General features: G+C 42.6%; 1 protein-coding gene across 1 annotated transcript in view; it reads right to left on the bottom strand.

Annotated features, from left to right (window-relative positions):
• Positions 1-267: 267 nt before the first annotated feature.
• The window catches only part of LOC136862744 (zinc carboxypeptidase), a 42,337-nt gene continuing 19,616 nt past the window's right edge, over positions 268-22,988 (bottom strand). Inside the window, exons 5-10 of the mRNA XM_067138973.2 lie at positions 18,376-18,520; positions 12,202-12,362; positions 11,860-11,944; positions 7,192-7,394; positions 1,230-1,314; positions 268-755 (exon numbers count right to left, since the gene is read on the bottom strand). Coding sequence (XP_066995074.2) covers positions 565-755; positions 1,230-1,314; positions 7,192-7,394; positions 11,860-11,944; positions 12,202-12,362; positions 18,376-18,520 — 870 coding nt within the window. The 3' untranslated portion in view covers positions 268-564. The remainder of the gene's footprint in view (positions 756-1,229; positions 1,315-7,191; positions 7,395-11,859; positions 11,945-12,201; positions 12,363-18,375; positions 18,521-22,988) is intronic.

Below are 22,988 nucleotides of genomic sequence, written 5' to 3'. Positions count from 1 at the left end.
CGGTGGTGGTGCACCGAGGTATCGATGTGGACCTTGAACCTGAGAGCCGACATGGTTCAATGCTAATCATTTTTTCAGAACATACTAATGCACATGCCTTGTGAATATGAACTTCCTATCTCTAGTCTTTCAAGGTGTTCTGTTTTTTATGAACATACTGTATTTAAGCAATAAGAATATAGTTCTTAAAATAAATTTAATATTATACCTTCTAGGATTAACCTTATTCTCATTACAGCGCAGACAATTCATTAATAAATATATATCTTTGTTCATATATTCAAATATATTTTCTTTCTCTCAGTCGTTACATACAATACATATTTTCTTGTACATTAATGATTTGCTCTTTCATCGATAATTCTATTGAATGCTAATTTTTCAACAACAGGGTCTTTTACAATTAAGTATTTCCAAAGAACATTTCGTTTAAGATGCATTCTGTCACGAAATAACGTAAGATAGGAGTTCATCATTCTGCTTGAAGATTGTCATTCCATCAATTGTATATGTTCTCTAAAACAAATAATGAACGAAGCAAACAAGGGTAACGTATTTTACATTTTAACGAATAACTTTCCTAGCTTCCTGTAAGATAGTGAGAACGGAGTCCAGTGTCTCTTCTCCGGTAGGGATGATCTGTGAAGCAGGCAGAGTGAAACCGTATCGGCCTGTGTCTCTCAGTTCATAAGTGTAGGTAATAGGTGTGTTGAAGGTACCACGCACCCAGTCCATGCTGCCACCACTTGCTACGTCTGAAATAAAATGGAAATTACTACTCAACAATTCATTTCTGAAAAGTGCATCAATATCGTATAATAGATCATTAGGTAAGTTGCTAATATCATGACATTCTAGAATTAGGATAGAGGCCTATTCTTAAAAACAGCGAAAGCCTCGTTAACTATGAGAATGAATTGTTAATGACGATTCACGTTCCCTCCTTACAATTTTAAATCTTATAATAAATTATTTAGACATATTTATAATAAATTCATTTGAATTCCTGCAAATTAAACTATAAAAGAATAACTCAACTTTTCTTGAGCATCGTTCTTCGTAAGATCACGAACGATTGAAACTAACTCTAACAATGACAGACTGAATCTCCAATCGGTCTTGTAAGAGTAATATTTGGGAATTCTTTATACGATCTGGTCTTGAAGAAATTAAGAAAGTTTAAACTAATTAACCACTGAATGAGGAACCTACAACAATATAATACTTACAGATGGTTTCTGCGATGTTGCCAAGTGTATACTGTGTGCCGTATCTCTTCGCCAGGGCAGCTTTAGCCTTCGTACCAATGGACATCTAAAGAGAAGGACCAAATCAATTGGACATATAACTTATTTCACTTATTTTACAAGCTGTTTTACATCGCACCGACACACATAGGTCTTATGGCGACGATGGTACAGGAAAGGACTAGGTGTGGGAAGGAAGCAGCCGAGGCCTTCATTACGATACAGCCCCAGCATTTATCTTGTGCGAAAATTGGAAACTATGGAAACCATCTTCAGGTCTGCCGACAGTGGGGTTCGAACCCACTATCTCCCGAATGCAAGCTGACAGCTAGGTGATCAAACCGCGCAGCCACTTACTCGGTCCGTCTAGAGTTTTGCAACTTAAAGGACGAAATACTGCACATTGGATAATAATTGGAGAATCATGTTATGTAATGTATTTCGTTGTACGATTATGCTATATCTAGCTAGATTTAATCTTTTCAGAATATAAAATAAATAAGTAAATGAATCAAATAAATAGTCCGCCTCTGTGGTATAGTGGTTAGTGTGATTAGCTGTCATCCCCGGAGTCCCAGGTTCGATTCCCGGCTCTGCCGGACTGGAACGGTGTCCACTCAGCCTCGGAAGGTCAGCTGAGTAGAGGAGGGTTCGATTCCCACCTCAGCTATCCTCGAAGTGGTTTTCCGTAGTTTCCCCACTTTCTTCTCCAAGCAAATGCCGGGATGGTACCTAACTTAAGGCCATGGCCACTTCCTTCCCTCGTCCGTGTCTATCCCTTTCAATCATCCCATCGCCCCACAAGGCCCCTGTTCAGCATAGCAGATGAGGCAGTCTGGGCGAGGCACTGGTCCTTCTCCCCAGCTGTATCCTCCCGACACAAAGTCTCACCCTGCAGGACACTGCCCTTGAGGTGGTAGAGGTGGAATCCCTCGCTGAGTCCGAGGGAAAAACTAACCCTGGGGGTAAATAAATAAATAAATAAATAAATAAATAAATAAATAAATAAATAAATAAATAAATAAATCTGATGTATAACTAGAAACCATGGAGTTTGGCCTATTTAACTGCACACTAAGAAACTAACGGACACTAAAGAGACTGCCAGACTGACGAATGCGCGTGGCAAGCGGGTGATTCATACCTCAGTGTCCATGACCTTGACCCAAAAAATGTACCCCTGATACCCTCGCTCACAGCACACGCGAAGTATCCAATACTTGCTGTGGCGATATACAAATCGGTTAACCGCGACGAACGATATTTTTGCGTATTTGCGCTAATAATTCTGTTAATTAAAGAAAATAAAACAAATAATTAAGAGCCTCCGTGGCTCAGGCGGCAGCGCGCCGGCCTCTAACCGCTGGATTCCGTGGTTCATATCCCGGTCACTCCATGTGAGATTTGCGCTGGACAAAGCGGAGGCGGGACAGGTTTTTCTCCGGGTACTCCGGTTTTCCCTGTCATATTTCATTTCAGCAACACTCTCCAATATCATTCCATTTCATCTGTCATTCATTAATCATTGCCCCAGAGGAGTGCGACAGGCTTCGACATAATTCCTATCCTCGCCGTTAGATAGGGGCTTCATTCATTCCATTCCTGACCGGTCGAATGACTGGAAACAGGCTGTGGATTTTCATTTTCAAAACAAATAATTATCCGGTGAGACAACATGGCTTGCACAAATTGCTTGTTAGAATAATTCGTATAATTCCTAGTTTCAGCCGGTTAATATGGAATAAAAATGTAATGTTTTCTTCTCTTGCCCCCCACCCCCCCTAATCGTCGCTACTGGTCTTCAGTCTTCCTTTGATGGCTGAGTGACTGATCCGTTTAAACTGATAGAACCTCAAATACCTGTAGGCTAAAATTCTCCTGATTCCAGACCTTTCATTACTTTCTTCTCTGTGATCTGAAATCCGTCAGTAGGCTCAAATTTTCCTTGTTTCAGATGAACTGCTCTGCATTTCTCCATTCCGAACTCTGTGTGTGTATCATCAGAGAATCTCTTCGTTAAGGCCAGAAGCTGGGTTGGTTGTACGTTGCTAGCGGTGTACAGTTTAGGGCAGGGCCTCTCAGGGTGCATGCACTGTGCACGGTGCAAAAGACGACTTCGCTTGGTTGACCAGAGTGTAGAACCCCACTCCTCGATTTGGAGCAATAGCGCTGTCTCTCTCTTTCCCCACGCCTGTCTCGCTCGCTCCCCCTGTCTCCCTCTTCCTCACTTGCTCCGTAGCGCTCCAAATCCGAGCTGAGTTGAGACGAGTTGAGTCGAGCTTAGCCGAGTAGCCCGGAGACGAAGCGTTGGTCCGAGCCGATCCGAGCGGGACCGATGCACCGTGCACAGGAACTCTGCACCGCTGTTTGCACGCGTGAGATTTTGGGCGTTTGAGAGGCCCTGGCTTAAGGTCATCCATGTAGAGGAGGGGACTTCATTGGTGGTTCATTCAGATGTCTTTATGTTGTAGACGTAGCCTGCGCTGTTATTATTATTATTATTATTATTATTATTATTATTATTATTATTATTATTATTATTATTATTAATATTATTACACTGCCTAACAAGAAATGGAAGCACTCAGAAGGGGAGGAGGAAACGAAATGTAACTTCATGTGTTGAGAGGGTGTGTGATGTTATTTCAGTGATTACAAACCCAAGTCAAATTTACGAAGAACTTAGTAGTGCGAGCCCCAATATCAGTATGACGTTGCACCCCGTCTGGCTTGGATGCATGCGCTCATTCGGTCGAGAAGGGTGTCGTAAATACGTTATATCCTCTCCTGAGGCAAGCTGGCCCGCAACTGTTGAAACTAGTCCTTGATATCCTGGATATTGGCACTGGGACGGAATTTACGTCCATGCTGGTCCCACACATGTTCTATCGGGGACAGATCTGGGGATTTTGCCAGCCACGGGAGTACCGCAACATCAAGCAGACTGTTCATAGAGACACGTACCGTGTATGGGTGAGAATTGTCCTGTTGAGAAATGGCACCAAAATACTGTCGCTTGAGAGGTAACACATGAGGAAGCAGGATGTCCGTGATGTACCGTTATGCCATCACAGTTCCCTCAATCACTACCAGCCGTGAACTGAAGTGATAGCCGATGGCTCACCACACCATGACGCCAGGAGTACACCGCTGTGCCTCTCCAAAACTTTGGAAGAAAGGGACCTCTCCCTAGGTCGCCGCAATGATGGTCATCCTGGGTAGTGCAGAACCGCATTCATCGCTGAATACTATAGTACGCCATTCATCAGCAGTCCACGCTTCCCGGTCACGGCACCACTTCAAACGTAGCCGTTTGTGTTGTGGTGTTACCGTTCCCTAGTCTGGCTGCTGCTAGTCCCCGACCAATGGTGCGGGATGGCACAAAATGTTGCAGGAAGTCCATTACTTGTTCTCGGAAGCCAGGCGTAGATGCGTAGCGTTTACGATGTGCTTGGTGCACAATACGGCGATCCTCCCTTGTGGCGGTGAGACGTGACGACGAGTATGCCTGGCCTTACGTTCCGGTGCAGTCCAACATCGGGCCACTGTCACGTCCGAATGCCCCACAAATCTGGATACTATACAATTCAACCAGCCGGCGAAATGGAGCCCCACAGTAAGGCCTCTTTCAACCTCTATCAGGTGCTAGTAACGCTGTCTCACACGAGTACACGACATCTCCATGTCCTTCAGAGTGATCACTCAACATCGGACGCTGTTCACGCCTCTTATATAAGTGACCGTTCTACCTGTCACAGAGAATTGCCGATGATGTGTACGTCTATGAAGTTACATTGATATCCGACCATTTCTTCTGGGTGCATAATTTTTTGTCAAGCAGTGGATAATTATTTATTTATTTATGCCGCCATACTGGTCTAGAGGTAAGCATTAGTTGCCTCGCACATGGCAGGCTCGGTTGTATTCTGCTACGTATCTGGTATTAGTTTCCGGATCTAGATCGGGGGTGTACTTAACTTCAGAAATACATCTTAAAGTAGAGGTGGGCGCAATATCCCGCTCTCAATCAAGCTGGTGGTGATTTTCAGTATTTTTCTCACTTCACTTCACCAATTAAGCATCCACCGACCAGGAGAGATACCGCAGCAGCGAAGTTTTATGGGGCAGGCTGCACACGCACTAGAAAACCAGTAGTAACAACATCGATCATTTTAGGTGAATGGCTCCGTGGCTTAGTTACAACGTGCTGGCCTTTGGTCTGCGGGGCACCACGTTCAATTTCTGGTCGGCATATGGGATTTTAACCGTAGAAGGTTACTTCCGTCCGCCTCTGCGGTGTAGTGGTTAGTGCAATTAGCTGCCAACCCCGGAGGCCCGCGTTCGATTGCCGGCTCCTCCACGAAATTTGAAAAGTGATACGAGGGCTGGAATGGTGTCCACTCAGCCTCGGAATGTCAACTGTGTAGAGGGGGGGGGGGGTGGGGTTCTATTTACACCTCAGCCATCCTCGAAGTGGTTTTCCGTGGTTTCGCACTTTTCCTCCAGGCATATGCCGGGATGGTACCTAACTTAAGGCCAAGGCTGGTTCTTTCCCTTTTCCTTGTCTATCCCTTCCGATCATCCCATCCCCCCAAAAGGCCCCTATTCAGCATGGCAGGTGAGGCCGCCTGGGCGAGGTGCTGGTCATCCTCCCCAGTTGTGTACCGCGACCCAGTCTTAATCTCTAGGACACTGCCCTTGAGGCGGTAAAGGTGGGATCCTTTGCTGAGTCCAGGAAATTTCCAACCCCGGAGGGTAAACGGATTAAGAAAGAAGAAAGAAAGAGGATTACTTCCCGTCGTTCGGGGACTGGGTGTTATGCTCTAAAACGCACAAACTTCAAGACGTTCCTTTTTATTACGCTGTAGCTCACACGCAGCCAAACCTCCACGAAGGACTGCACCCAGGTTCCACATTGATATTGTTATCATTCTACGTGCAATAACGTGTGTAATACCGCACTTCCTGAATAGATAGAGATACCCTTTAACACAAGAATGAATTTCTCATTACCTTTCATTCATCTTTCTTAATCCGTTCCCTGGTACGGGAGCTGGGTGTATGTGTCGTCTTCATCATCATTTAATCCTCATCACGACGCGCAGGTCGCCTAAGGGCATGAAATCAAAAGACCTGCACCTGTCCTCGGACACTCCCGGCACTAAAAGCCATACGCCATTTCATTTTTTCAATCCGTTTACCGTCCAAGGTTGGTTTTTCCTTCAGACTCAGCGAGGGATCCCACCTCTTTCGCCTCAGAGGCAGTGTCCTGGTGCGTAAGACTTTCGGTCGGAGGATGAAACTGGGGAGGGAACCAGTACTTCGCCCAGGCGGCCTCACCTGCTATGCTGAATAGGGGCCTTTTGGGGGATGGGATGATCGGAAGGGACAGACAAGGTAGAGAGAAGGAAGCAGCCGTGGTCTTAAGTTAGGTACCATCCCGGCATTTGCCTGGAGGAGAAGTGGGAAACCACTTCGGGGATGGCTGAGGTGGGAACCGAACCCACCTCAACTCAGATGACCGAGTTCGATAGCCGCAGTCGCTTAAGTGCGGCCAGTATCCAGTATTCGGGAGATAGTAGGTTCGAATCCCACTGTCGGCAGCCCTGAAAATGGTTTTCCGTGGTTTCCCATTTTCACACCAGACAAATGCTGGGGCTGTACCTTAATTAAGGCCACGGCCGCTTCCTTCCCACTCCTAGCCCTTCCCTATCCCATCGTCGCCATAAGACCTATCTGTGTCGGTGCGACGTAAAGCAACTAGCAACTCAGATGAAACCCAAGGCTGAGTGAACCTTGTTCCAGCCCTCGTGCCGCTTTTCAAATTTCGTGGCAGAGTGGGGAATCGAACCCGGGCCTTCTCGGGACTTCACATTTCTTTCTCTATGAATTACACTTAGGGAAACAGAGATAAATATTTACAATGTATGAAGGAAGTACTTACCAGTGTGTCGTAGTTGGAGATGTGTTCAGTGCTATGACCATATGGAATAAGCAGAAGCTGACTGTAGCTATGGAATGCAAGGTAGACCTGGATCTTGTCAGCGATGCTGGTTATGTACTCGGACAAACTCTTGGTTTCAATTTCAGAGAACGCTTTTGACCCAGCATATGTCTCAGAGCACTCGTTAGAACTTGCACCACCATCTATAAACAAAAAATATCTTCAATTATCCACATTAAGTCACCGTGAGCTCTACTGTATACCAGGTGTACGCATAAGTCTTTTCCGGTTTCACTAAGAGATCGTTCCAGCGAACAGTACGCAGCGTATGGATTGGGCATATGCGTCAGTTTGTTCGTCTGACATTAACCTACCAACACACAAAAGTTGAGCCCGCCGAATACTAGTGTCTGTGTTGTATTGTTCAGTGATCATGCCGACGATTGTGCCTGAAAAAGAACATTTGCGGCACGCATTGCTTTCCTTATTTAATCAAAATTAAAAGGCTGTGGAAAGTCATCGTTTGCTGGTAGAAACATATGGTGAACACGCTCCATCTATTAGAACATGTGAGACATGGTTTCTACAATTGAAACGTGGTGATTTCAATGTGAAAGACAGTGCGCGCTCTGGTAGACCACAACAATGCGAAGACGAGCAATTGCAGGCGAAACAACGCTATCGCCAACAAATGATTAATTTAAATCACGTATTGACCGAAAGACGACCGAAATGGGCCAGAAGACATGGAAAAGTGATTTTGTTACTCGACAATGCGCCGTCTCATACAGCAAAACCAGTGAAAGACACTTGGAAATCGCTTGGATGGCTCATCCTTCCACACCCGCCATCTATCACCTCTTCGCAGCAATTTCGAGAAAGTTGGAAAATGGCTCGACGAATGGTTTGCCGCAAAAGACAAGCAGTTTTTCTGGCATGGTATTCAGAACTTACCTGAAAGATGGGCGAAGTGTGTAGAAGGCGATGGCCAATACTTTGAATAAACAAAAAATTAATTTCCCTTGAAAATTACGGGTTTTCTTTACCACAAAATCGACAAAAACTTATGCATACACCCGGTATAGCTGTACGGATCAAAATGCTCTACCGTAGCGTAACGGTTAGGGTACTGTCAGAAAGGGCTTGTATGTGGTTAAAATGGTACATGCAGCTCACCTCAGAACGAGGACACGAGTGTACTTATTTAGAAGCAGTTAGCATTGGTTTATCGCACCAGCGTGTAGCAACAGGAAGGGTATGGTGCCTTAAAATAAGTCCAAAACTGGCCCTAGGTGCTCCTCCGATTGCATGTAAAAGTACAAACGATGGTGACATTGAAGAAAAGTGCTGCACAATTAATGCTGATTCCTTTTAAAAATTTAGTACCTCCATAGATATCAGTATGTGTGTATGGAAGAATCTGGTGAGAAATAACACTCAGGATAGAATTGGCTCTAGCTCAACGGGTAGAACATCGGATGCGAAATTTGAAGGCACATGGTTAACCATTTTTGTTTTTTTACTTAAAATTCTTTGGCATGTAGGCATACTATACCAGGTGGTTTACAAGCCCCTTACGATTATTTTTATTCATCCCGTCGCTTTTATTACAATTATGAAATACATCGGTCCCTCTCCCTAAACCGGAGTAATATAGCGACATAGCAGATTTGTCAGAGACGAAGAGCACACGCATATAATCCCAAAAGAATCAACATTAAACAGAAAAGAATAACGTTTGTGGATATACTAGAAATACCGACAGGTTATGGAGCAGATGTAAAATATGCCACTTTGAAATCACTTAAGGAGGACATTATGTGATGCAGTAGGCCTATATTAATCGGGGAGCAATAATAAGACAGTTCTAAACTAAAAATTAATAACTATCGAAAAAAATGATAAAGCGGAAACTACCTTAGCATAACTGAAGACAGAATTAAACTAACAAAGAAGGAAGTATGACGCATAGCTAACCCAATGAATACAGGTGCTGACAAGCAAACGACTGGGACGCATTCACGATATGGTGACGTCAGTCACCTGGTCATTTTTTTCATAGGAAGAAGCTCCGGTTCCAGAGTAGGCTTTGACTGCTCCGTGGTTCGACAGTTCTGCACTCCCAGCGACACACCAAACCGAGCAGAGGAGGGGTGGCCGCGGCTCTACCGTAACCACTGATCTCTATACATGGATGGCTGGTGGCTTGGGTAGCAGTAAGCCGAATAGAAGATGACTGGCGTAGTAAGATGGCAGCGAGCGCACGGTGCAGAGGACCCACTGAATAGACCACGAGGAGCGCGCTTGGTTTGTTTATGCTTAGTTCAGTGACGCCAACCTCCTTGATTGTAGTTCCACGGGTGTTCTGTGCTGTGTTATTTCAAAAGAAATAGTAGTGTATTTTATGAATTTAGGTTTGTTGCCTTGTAGTATGCTTGTAAATTCGTTCGTTCGTAATCTGTTTATCCTCCAGGGTTGGTTTTTCTCTCGGACTCAGCGAGGGATCCCACCTCTACCGCCTCAAGGGCAATGTCCTGGAGATTCAGACTTTTGGTCGGGGATACAACTGGGGAGTATGGCCAGTACCTCGCACAGACGGCTTCACCTGCTATGCTGAACAGGGGCTTTGTTGGGGGATGGGAAGTTTGGAAGGGATAGAGACAAGGAAGAGGGAAGGAAGTGGCCTTAAGTTAGGTACCATCCAGTCATTTGCCTGGAGGAGAAGTGGGAAACCACGGAAAACCACTTCCAGGATGGCTGAGGAGGGAATCGAACCCCCTCTACTCAGTTGACCTCCCGAGGCTGAGTGGACCCCGTTCCAGCCCTCATGCCACTTTTCAAATTTCGTGGCTGAGCCGGGAATCGAATCCGGGCCTCTGGGGGTGGCAGCTAATCATACTAACCACTACACCACAGGACACTGCTTGTAAATTACAAAATTAAATTTAAATGTGCATGTATTTATGTGAAATCCGAATGAAGAAACATCCTACCGGGTATTAACATACCGCAGTGTTCAGCTTATGGATGTACAAACAGAAACGATCAGCAGAAGGAGAAATCATTTCATCGGTGAGTTTTATACTGTACATAATAATCTTCCTAGGGTAGTGTTTTGAGTTTTAGGTTATTGCATCTTATTTCGCATATTCTGGGAGCAAAATGGCAATTTTTCTAGGTTTCCGTTCTCGAAATCCGAACATCTAAGATCATGGATTAGGAGTATCAGGCGGGAGACTTGGGAGCCTTCTAAAACAGCTGTTCTCTGCTCCCATCACTTTGAGGAAGACTGTTTAGATAAAAATGGACAAACTGCACGCCTTAGAAGTGATGTATAGCCAACTGTTTTCAATTTTACTGAACATTAATTGCAAGAAAAGATTTACTTATATTTTTATTTATTTGTCATAATTAAACTGACGGTTTTGATGAAATAATTGACGTGACCTTATAACAATCTTAGAAAATGAAGTCTGGAGCAATTCTAGACCTTATTTACATCAGTAATAATTATGGGTTTCAGACACTGGAGTGGTGGGAAAAGGCAAAGTGTTGTGGGTGTTTTAGGCTATCCCATTATACTAGTTGTGGTATTTGGGGCTCATTTAACGGGTGTTACATATTTCTGATGATGACCATCAATATTGCTTTGGTAGCTGAATTTAATTAAAGAGGTCTGTAATAGTAAATTAAGCTGCAGGTAATGTGATATATTGACAAGTTTTGAATTTTTGCTGGTTTTATGAATGTGTACATTTGCTTCAATTATATTTTAATTTGATAAACTGCGCGTTATTTCATAGAAACAGGAAACAGGAATTCATTATCAAGCACCGATTATGGTATGTCGAATCTAGGCCTGTATAGTGAGCTACGTTTATAGGTACATCATTTTAAGAATGCATAATTTCGTGACATACATGTATAAAATTTACAGCAATGTTTCCAGAAACTGATTTTCACTCGTATTGCGTTACCGATCGCTAATTGCATGTATTCAGCACCTAAGTTAATATTAGTCGGCCGTTATCATACACTCATTTTTATTGCTATCCCGGAGATTTACTGACCTCGGAACGACGTGTCAGTGATCCCAATGTCCTTATGCTTTGAGTGAACATGTCCCTATATTTTTAATTATTCCAAAGCGTCATTAATTGCGATTTAAAATTGATTATATTATCATTGCTTCCCCATAAGGAGAGCTCTAGGATGGGTACGCCAACATGGCGAACCGCGCGCTCAACGTGGCGTACTTTCTCCTGCAGCGGAGAGCTGCCATCAGCGATCCATTTATAGAGATCAGTGACCGTAACTCTACGACTCTGCATTCGTAAGACGGAGAGGGGCTGGTTCCCACAGTCGGCTGTCCTGAGAATGGTTTTCCATGGTTTTCTATTCTCCTGCACTAAGGCGGTAAGTTCCTAGTACAGGCCACGGCCGCCAACCCTCTCATCTTCTCCGTACATCTCCTTCATCTTATTCCATCTTCCTGGCCTGAGATGTGGCGTTACCGTCTAGGAGGCCTGCCGTCCTCTTCAGAGACGGAGTGAAGACGTATTAGTAGTAGCAGTTGTAGTTCTCCGCGCTTGATGACAGTTGTTCTTCCAACCGAGGTGGTAATCCCACACCCCATCTTTCGAAAAGAGCACTGCAGTGTGTACTCACCCATCCAATGAAATCCCCAGTTGCGGTTAGGATCAGCACCTACACAGAGCAATCCACGGCTACGAGTCTTGCGCCACATGCGGTTCTGAAAAAGAAGAGCATTTTAAATTAATGTATTCCACTCAACGTTTATACTGCATTTACGGACAACTGTTTGCACAGTTTTTGTTTATTTTTTAAAATCAGCATTACCGCTATTTAGGTATTTCTCAATAAGTACTGTCTCAAATTTCATGTCACTTTGAGGTCTGAGCTTACGACACGTTTACAGCAGGATGTACACCACGAGTCAAGCGTTATTCTCTAGCTCTAGAGGTATGGAGTTTTGATTGTTGTACTTACGGTGGTATGTGTGTATTCATATCCATCAGGGTTTGTGCTTGGGAAGATGTACCAGTCGTAGTTCTCTGCGATGTCTCGGATTGAGGCGTTCTTGCTGGTCAGTAGCTGATTAAGAATGTATGTCACAGTAGCTGGAGAAATCCATTCCCTGGCATGGATACCTAAAATTCACAAATCTGTTAGTAAATTACGGAAGTTGCCTTGAAGATGGGTAAGGGTAAGCTTGGCTCACCCAGAAGGGCGTGGGTTCGATTGGAAATTCGGAAAAAAAAATAGAAACAAGACTTCCAATGAGGCATATGCCTATGGCGTTCACTCAGCCTACATCAGAACTGAGTTCCAGGCTAATTCCCGGGGAGAAAAGCGGTGATCTATAAAGTTGACCACTCTATCACTGTGCTGAGATTACGGATACTGGGGGCCTTTACTTTCCGTCTTCCTCCAAGGGTCCTCAGGGCCATTACGGAGATGTTTTAAAAGTTAATTAGACAAGAGGATTGTAAGGAAAGTATCAATTAAAAATGTGTTATTCTTATATATGTTAATTTTCAAGGAGTTTTTAAAAGTCCGGGCTGAGTAGCTCAGACGGTAGAGCGCAGGCCTTCTGAACCCAATTTGGCTGGTTCGATCCTGACGCAGTTCAGTGGTATTTGAAGGTGCTCAAATACGTCAGCCTCGTGTCGATAGATTTATTGGCACCTTAAAGAATTCCTGTGGGACTAAATTCCGGCACCTCGGCCTCTCCGAAAACCGTAAAATTAGTTAGTGGGACGTAAAATTAGTGATCTCAAGAACTGTTCCTTACTACATTACATTGCGGCATCATTTTAAACGTCTTCAGGAAGAGAGTTCATGAAAAAGTGTGTGTGTGTGTGTGTGTGTGTGTGTGTGTGTGTGTGCCTCTTACCTACAGGCCCAGAGTTCGATTCCCGACACGACTAGAGATTTTATTATTGGACTGAGGGTTTACTCTGGCTCGTGAGCCCAACTGATAAACTACTGATATAAAAGACAACGTATCAGGCCAAGAACGCCTCTCATATCACTGACTCCTTAGTTGACCTCACGAGGTCGCGCGAACCCTGTTCCAAATCTCACGCCAGAAATAGAACGTGGCACATGTGGGGAAAGGGCAGATACATCACGACCCTGGCTGGCGCAAACAATGCAAATATATTTTTAAGTAGGCAACAGAAACGCAGTCAAATACCTCTTTTCATTCAAATAACTCGATAAACTAAAAATAATACTTTCCATGAACTCTCTTCCTGACGACTTTTAAAATGATGTCGCAATGTAATGTGGTAAAGAACAGTTTTTGCGATCACTTGTCTCCCACTCCGCTTCTCTTAGTAACGCTGCAAGCAGGGAAAAGGTAATTCAAAATGTCGTCTTCATAACATGTGAGATGTGTGAAAATACCATAAACTGCAATAAAACTCTCTAAGTAAAGTTGAGGGCAAGTGAGTTAGGATTTCGAAGTTACTATAACCTCCGGCATGGAAGGTAACGTATAAGTTACTTTAAATAATATCATTTTTCACTGAGGGATTTTTCAGCCGTTTACACAACATTGAATAATCAGATGTTACTGAACATAAAGTATAAAATTATCCCCAAAAGGGGGCCGATGAGTCGATGAATAATATTTAAAGAATCATTCACGAAATATTGTAGTCAAAGAGTAATCTAGTTCAACTAGGCCTCCCGTTCTTTTTACAATTTGTTTTACGTCGCACCAACACAGACAGGTCTTATGGCGACGATGAGATAGGAAAGGGCTAGGAGTGGGGAGGAAGTGGCCGTGGCCTTAATTAAGGTACATACCCAGCATTTGCCTAGTTTGAAAATGGTAAACCACGGAAAACCATCTTCAGGGCTGCCGACAGTGGGGTTCGAAACCACTGTCTCCCAAATACAAGCCAACAGCTGCGCGACTCTAACCGAATGGACACTTCCCCATTCTCAAAACTGATTTTCTTTTTGAACAGTATCCAAGCCTATTAAAAATAAATCGTGAAACTGACATGAAGATGTTTGAACGTTATTATAGTACTGAAGAGCTCGGTAATTCGAGAAAGACGTAGGCTATAGAGTTAATCTGGACAATAAAAGTTATATATTACAGTTACGTAATGTATTAGAAGAATTCTTAAGCTTTGCAGTAACTCCTTCGGTCCTAATATCCATCAATAATACTTCTACTGAACTCTAGACACTTCAAATGGTACGTGATAAGACCTGGAATGTGTAGCATGCCACGGACATGCCTTGCTAAAACTAGTATCAGGCGTCATGTAATTTCAAAGAACAATGAACGGCTACAATAACGTCTGAAGTGTTTCGTATGGCATATTTCTCATCGACTGGATCTCCTGTGAAAATCCACAGCCTGTTTCCAGTCATTCGACCGAGTCGAGAAAATAGAACTCAGAGAATTAGAGTAAGCGAAGCTTTATCTGACCCTGTAATAATTAAGAGGGGAATTCCTCAAGGCAGTATTATTGGACCTTTATGTTTTCTTATATATATCAATGATATGTGTAAACACGTGGAATCAGAGATAAGGCTGTTTGCAGATGATGTTATTTTGTACAGAGTAATAAATATGTTACAAGATTGTGAGCGGCTGCAGGGTGACCTCGATAGTGTTGTGAGATGGATGGTGGGCAATGGTATGATGATAAACAGGGTTAAAAGTCAGGTTGTGAGTTTCACAAATAGGAAAAGTCCTCTCAGTTTTAATTACTGTGTTGATGGGGTGAAAGTTCCTCTTGGGGATCATTGTAAGTACCTAGCTGTTAATATAAAAAAATACCTTCATTGGGGTAATCACATAAATATGATTGTTAATAAAGGATAGGCCCTACAGATCTCTGCAGATGGTTATGAGGGTATTTAGGGGTTGTAGTAAGGATGTAAAGGAGAGGGCATATCTCTGGTAAGACCCCAACTAGAGTATGGTTCCAGTGTATGGGACCCTCACCAAGATTACTTGATTCAAGAACTGGAAAAAATCCAAAGAAAAGCAGCTCGATTTGTTCTGGGTGATTTCCGACAAAAGAGTAGCGTTACAAAAAATGTTGCAAAGTTTGGGCTGGGAAGACTTGGGAGAAAGGAGACGAGCTGTTCGATTAAGTGGTATGTTCCGAGCTGTCAGTGGAGAGATGGCGTGGGAGGACATCAGTAGAGGAATAAATTTGAGTGGTGTCTTTAAAAGTAGGAAAGATCACAATATGAAGATAAAGTTGGAATTCAAGAGTACAAATTGGGGGCAAATATTCGTTTATAGAAAGGGGAGTTAGGGATTGGAATAACTTACCAAGGGAAATGTTCAATAATTGTCCAATTTCTTTGCGATCATTTAAGAAAAGGCTAGGAGAGCAACAGATAGGGAATCCGCCACCTGGGCGACTGCCCTAAATGCAGATCAGTAGTGATTGATTGATTGATTGATTGATTGAATGAAGCTCCGTCTAGCGGCGAGGATAGGAAATGTGCCGGCTGCCGAAGCCTGTCGCACTCCCCTGGGGCGATGATTAATGAATGACAGATGAAATTATATTGGAGAGTGTTGCTGGAATGAAATAGGACAGAGTACCCGGAGAAAAGCCTGTAACGTCTCCGCTTTGTCCAGCACAAATCATACATGGATTGACCGGGATTTGAACCACAGAACCAAACGTTGAGAGGCCGGGGCGCTGCCACCTGACCCAAGGAGGCTCTGGCTCTCTTGTACACTCCGTTATTAATACATTCATTGTACGTACTGTATTTGTCAAAAATACATAGAATGGGAATGTTTTCGTTTTAGATGGCGATTCAAAGTGGATATGAACATTTTTCAGAATGAAGGAATACTAATCGTTTAAAAAATGTTATAATTATCTTACAAACAAGTCTTGTCAACTTGTTGATTAAAAGGGGTATCCTAAAGCCGGAAGTTTAAAATTTGCTTTAAATAAATTCACCAGTTTTGTCACACTCTCAGTAGGTCTACCGTGACCGAGCGCTTATAGTCTGTGACATAACTGCAGCGCGACTTTAAAAGGAATCCATAATATGTGTGCCAGTTGTGGAAACCCAACATAAATTCCTGAAAATTGGTTAGAATAGAAAAGGGAGGTAGATTTTAGAATCCAGCGCCATTTCCAAAACTGATGTTACAGTCAGTGAATACGAAGGATGGGCCAGAATTCATTACACTTTCTTGACATAAATAAGTGTTCGATTGTCCGACTCGTTGGCTGAACGGTCAGCGTACTGGCCTTCGGTTCAGAGGGTCCCGGGTTCGATTCCCGGCCGGGTCAGGGATTTTAACCTTCATTAGTTGATTCCAATGGCCCGGGGGCTGGGTGTTTGTGCTGTCCTCAATATCCCTGCAACTCACACACCACATATAACACTATCCTCCACCACAATTACAGGCAGTTATCTCACATGGCAGATGCCGCCCACCCTCATCGAAGAATCTGCCTTACAAGGGCTGCACTCGGCTAGAAATAGCCACATGAAATTAAATTAAAGTGTTCGATTCATGAAATGCAGGAGTACGCATATCGTTCTATGGAACTACGTATTTTATAAATATGCTTATTTCTTAAGCTTGACAGGTTTATAGTCCTGTATCCTACTAGGGTCATAACTTTTTCCGGACTTTAGCAACCAAGTAGTGCAAAGAGTTCTGGATCTAAAGACTCTTTTGTCGTTAATTTGCATGGGAAATAATGTCTACATTCGCTGTAAAGCATGTAAGTCCATGGCAATTATCGGAAAAGTAAAAAATTCAAGTTTTATAGTGTAGAATGGAATAGAATAGAATAGAATAGAATAGAATAGAATAGAATAGAAGAGAATAGATATAATATACTGTATTTTGGTGTTGATGGTGGATTGGGAAGTCCTAGTCATCTGAATACAAACAGCACCACGACTCAGAACAGCATGTACAAAATGCTCGCCCTATTCAATAGTAATTGGTATTCCATTCCTCAGGTTATTCTGCCTTTACCTATGGCTCACGACCTGGTATACAACGATGGGAATTCACACAGCGTATCTCGATGATCTTATTTGGGTATTTAAAAATAAAATAGAACTCAGTATATTAGAGTACCGTAGGCGAAGCGTTATTTGACCCTATAATAATTAGGAGTGGAATTCCTCAAGGCAGTTTTATTGGACCTTTATGTTTTCCCATATATATCGATGATATGAGTAAAGAAGTGTAATCAGAGATAAGGCATTTTGCAGATGATGTTACTCTATATAGAGTAATAAATAAGTTACAAGATTGTGAGCACCTGCAAAATGACCTCAACGATGTTGTGAGATGGGCAGTAGGCAATTGTATGATGATAAACGGGGTTAAAGGTCAGGTTGTGATTTTCACAAATAGGAAAAGTCCTCTCAGTTTTAATTACTGCGTTGATGGGGTGAAAGTTCCTTTTGGGGTTAATATAAGGAAAGATCTTCATTGGGATAATCACATAAATATGATTGTTAATAAAGGGTACAGATCTCTGCACATGGTTATGAGGGTATTTAGGGGTTGTAGTAAGGATGAAAAGGAGAGGGCATATAAGTCTCCCGTAAGACCCCAACTAGAGTATGATTCTAGTGTATGGGGCCCTAGCCAGGATTACTTGATTCAAGAACTGGAAAAAATCCAAAGAAAATCAACTTGATTTATTCTGGGTGATTTCCGACAAAAGAGTAGCGTTACAAATATGTTGCAAAGTTTGGGGTGGGAAGACTTGGGAGAAAGGAGACGAGCTGCTCGACTCACAATATGCAGATGAAGCTAGAATTCAAGAAGACAAATTGGGGCAAATATTCGTTTATAGGAAGGGGAGTTAGAGATTGGAATAACTTACCAAGGGAATTGTTCAATAAATTTCCAATTTATTTGCAATCTATTAAGGAAAGGCCAGGAAAACAACAGACAGGGAATCTGTCACCTGGACGACTGCCCTAAATGCAGACCAGTAGTGATTGATTGATTTTTTTTTTTTTTTTTAATATTTCGATTCGTTTCTTATAGTATTCACTGAACTGATAAACTTGATAGCTTTAGAAGGGAATTCACTGTAAAACGAGCAGTTCAATCGCAAATAATGCATAAAGACCAATATTCCTGTGAATATTTAATCGAGATGCTACATTTATACTCACCTGCCTCAACGAAGACTCCTTTGTTTCCAGATTTGTATGAGACTTTGACTCCCTTAATCTGGCGACCTTCATAGCTCTTTCCTCCCACTATGGATGTCACAATGCCTGGGTACTGTTTCACAAGTGAATCCAACCAGTCGTATATCTGAAAGAGTGATGGTTTGGGTAGAATCCGAAGATGTTCTTGTGTTTATACAAGTATGTTATAGACAGAATGAAAAACGTAGACATTTATGGCCAATATACTGAAAGGGCGATGCTCATAGTAGAAATTGGTCATAGAGTAGATTTTCACGAATTACAGATGAATTATTTCAGGGCAATAACACTTCGTTTAATGTAAGCTACTGGCAGTAGAACGATTTACAAGTAAGAAGTATGATAAGATTCAATATGTACCTAGAAATGAATCAAGGCATATTTCTGTGTATGGGAGTTCTTTCCTCTATACCCGAAATATTTCAAGAAGCATTCCGACAGTTAGGGCTGGAGGGAGGAGCATTGCACTTGCCACTGCACGGTGTTCGTTCGTTCAGACCGCTCAGAAGTGAGAGGTTTGGCAACTCCAAGCAACTCGACCCGGCCATCAGGCTTATCTCCATGGCAACCGCAGTGGGCACGCCCACATTTCCATGGCAACCATACTCCCTACTCCCTTCTTCCCACTCAGGCAGGCAGCAAACGGACCTCCCTCTATGAACTGTTAGAATTCATCTTTCAGTGTCCGGCTCCATGGCTAAATGGTTAGCGTGCTGGCCTTTGGTCTAAGGTAGGGAATTTTAACCATAATTCGTTAATTCCCCTGGCACGGAGACTGGGTGTATGTGTCGTCTTCATCAGCATTTCATCCTACGGGCGTCAAATCAAAAGACCTGCACCTGGCGAGCCGAAGTCCTCGGACACATCCCGGCACTAACAGCCATACGACATTTCATTTTCCATTTTATTTCTCAGTATTACGACCATAGTTTGTAATGGTTCTATGGAAGTGTATGTAGGTACAATTTTTTTATTTCGGATAGGGATCGTTACCTGACGACTCAAGAGAAGGTTTTGTACTAGAACTTGATGGAAATGAGTGTCAGAAGTCTTGAGGATACCGTATTTAGGATGGCCGTTAAACTTCGTTGTAGATCGGAATTGGATCACTAATGTTTGGCCTAGTAATCTAATTGTGGGGAGTATGGTAGGACGTCTTTGGTGGAAAATAAAAATGCATTTAATTTCTGACCTCCTCTATTCATAATGAAAATGATTAAGGGGTTTAACTGTAAGAAATGGGGTGTCCTGATTTCCTACAATTGCTTTGATCTTGGAACATTTATTAAGAGTGTTAAGAGTATTAATAAGTATTAAGAGAAAACTACTTGTAGCTATGAATTAAGATATACTTGATTTATTTTCGGTGTGAAGAACTACCTGTCGCTCAGTTCTGATCCCTTACAGAACGTGAATGTTTGCCTAACGAACTCTGCGTATTGCCCGGCCCTGCGGTGTAGGGGCAACGCGTCAGCCTGTCACCCGGCGGCCCCGGGTTCGATTCCCGGTCGGGTCAGGGGCATTTAATTGTAAATAATTAACATCCCTGTCCTGCTTGTGTCGTCCTTAACGTTCCTTTCCTCACATTCAACACTTTAAACTTCCACAATTTCCAAATACACGCAGGTTCATAACATATGGTGCAAGTAGGGGCAAAAGATCTTTCTAGGTCGACGCCCCGAACAAATAACATTTAAAAAAATTCTGCGTATTAGGGCTGCGGCTAAAATTGAACTGTGAAAAGTCTCAAATAATCTGTAATATGACAATGAAACGCTCAACTGAACTAGAATTTACTTATGCTATGCTGATTAAATTAACCAGGAATATTAAATATGTTTTGTGTATTCTGCAGTGCCTAACAAACGCCGTTGCTTACATCATGCAAAGAAACCGTTCGAGAAGTTCTGTGATATAAAAAAACGTTGAGAGAAATTCATAGGCAATACGATTTTGTACGAACATTTCTGAAAATATCAAAAGTTGAAGATGGAAAATGTATTTGTATGTGTTCAATAATCGGAAGGAATCATACATACTTTAACATCAAGCTGAAGTAATATGTTACAAAGTGAACTGTTTTTGCATACATTTCAGTCATAAACATACATACATACATACATACATACATTATCATTATAGACTGTTATGCCTTTCAGCGTTCAGTCTGCAAGCCTCTGTGAATTTACTAAACGTCGCCACAATCCTCGATTTGCAACTAGTGTTGTGGCCTCGTTTAGTTCTATACCTCCTATCTTTAAATCGTTAGAAAACGAGTCTAACCATCGTCGTCTTGGTCTCCCTCTACTTCTCTTACCCTCCATAGCTGAGTCCATTATTCTCCTAGGTAACCTATCCTCCTCCATGCGCCTCACATGACCCCACCACCGAAGCCGGTTTATGCGTACAGCTTCATCCATTGAGTTCATTCCTAAATGAGCCTTTATCTCCTCATTCCGAGTACCCTCCTGCCATTGTTCCCACATGTTCGTACCAGCAATCATTCTTGCTACTTTCATATCTGTTACTTCTAACGTATGAATAAGATATCCTGAGTCCACCCAGCTTTCGCTCCCGTAAACCAAAGTTGGTCTGAAAACAGACCGATGTAAAGATAGTTTCGTCTGGGAGCTGACTTCCTTCTTACAGAATACTACTGATCGCAACTGCGAGCTCACTGCATTAGCTTTACTACACCTTGATTCAATCTCACTTACTATATTACCAACCTGGGAGAACACATAACCTAAATACTTGAAATTATCAACCTGTTCTAGCTTTGTATCACCAATCTGACATTCAATTCTGTAGAATTTCTTACCTACTGACATCAATTTAGTCTTCGAGAGGCTAATTTTCATACCATACTCATTGCACATATTTTCAAGTTCCAGGATATTAGACTGCAGGCTTTCGGCACAATCTGCCATTAAGACCAAGTCGTCAGCATAGGCCAAACTGCTTACTAGATTTCCACCTAACTGAATCCCTCCCTGCCATTTTATACCTTTCAGCAGATGATCCATGTAAACTACGAACAGCAAAGGTGAAAGATTACAGCCTTTTCTAACCCCTGTAAGTACCCTGAACCAAGAACTCATTCTACCATCAATTCTCACTGAAGCCCAATTGTCAACATAAATGCCTTTGATTGATTTTAATAATCTACCTTTAATTCCATAGTCCCCCAGTATAGTGAGCATCTTTTCCCTCGGTACCCTGTCATATGCTTTCTCTAGATCTACGAAACATAAACACAACTGCTTATTCCTCTCGTAGCATTTTTCAATTACCTGGCGCATACTGAAAAGCTGATCCTGACAGCCTCTCTGTGGTCTGAAACCACACTGGTTTTCATCCAACTTCCGCTCAACGACTGATCGCATCCTCCCTTCCAAAATGCCAGTGAATAGTTTGCCTGGTATACTAATCAATGAGATACCTCGATAGTTGTTGCAATCCTTCCTGTTCCGTTGCTTATAGATAGGTGCAATTACTGTTTTTGTCCAATCTGAAGGCACCTTACCAACACTCCACGCTAATTTTACTACTCTATGAAGCCATTTCATCCCTGCCTTCCCACAATACTTCACCATTTCAGGTCTAATTTCATCTATTCCTGCTGCCTTATGACAATGGAGTTTATTTACCATTCTTTCCACTTCCTTAAGCATAATTTCACCAACTTAATTTTCCTCCTCCCCATGAGCTTGGCTGTTTGCAACACCACCATGATAATTTCCTTTTACATTGAGAAGATGTTAAAAATATTCCCTCCACCTCTCCAGTGATTCCCTGGGATCTATTATGAGTTCACCTGAATTACTCAAAACACTGTTCATTTCCTTTTTCCCTCCCTTCCTAAGATTCTTTATTACTGTCCAGAAAGGTTTCCCTGCTGCTTGACCTAACCTTTCCAGGTTATTACCAAAATCTTCCCATGACTTCTTTTTGGATTCAACAACTATTTGTTTCGCTCTGTTTCATTCATCTACGTATAAATCCCTGTCTGCCTCGGCCCTTGTTTGGTGCCATTTCTGATAAGCCTTCTTTTTACGTTTACAGGCTGCTCTCACTTCATCATTCCACCAAGATGTTCGCCTTTTCCCATCTTTACACACAGTTGTTCCTAGGCATTCCCTTGCCGGTCCTACTACAGCATCCCTGTATGCCACCCATTCACTTTCTATATCCTGAACCTGCTTACTGTCTACTGTTCGAAACTTCTCACTAATCATATCCATGTACTTCTGTCTAATTTCCTCGTCCTGGAGATTTTCTACCCTTATTCTTTTGCAGACAGATTTCACTTTCTCTACCCTAGGCCGAGATACTTAGTTCACTACAGATCAGATGGTGGTCTGTATCATCGAAAAATCCACGAAAAACTCGTACAGTCCTAACAGATTTCCTGAATTCAAAGTCTGTTAAGATATAGTCTATTATGGATCTGGTACCCCTAGCCTCCCATGTTTAGCGGTGAATAGCCGTATGCTTGAAGAATGTATTCGGCTAAGCGGCTAAACCCATACTAACACAGAAGTCGAGCAAATGCTTCCCATTCCCATTAGCTT

Source organism: Anabrus simplex, chromosome 2 (genome assembly GCF_040414725.1).
Source record: "Anabrus simplex isolate iqAnaSimp1 chromosome 2, ASM4041472v1, whole genome shotgun sequence".
Lineage (NCBI taxonomy): Eukaryota > Metazoa > Arthropoda > Insecta > Orthoptera > Tettigoniidae > Anabrus > Anabrus simplex.
The sequence above is the reverse complement of the archived record's forward strand: the minus strand, read 5'-3'. Positions and strand labels throughout refer to the sequence as shown.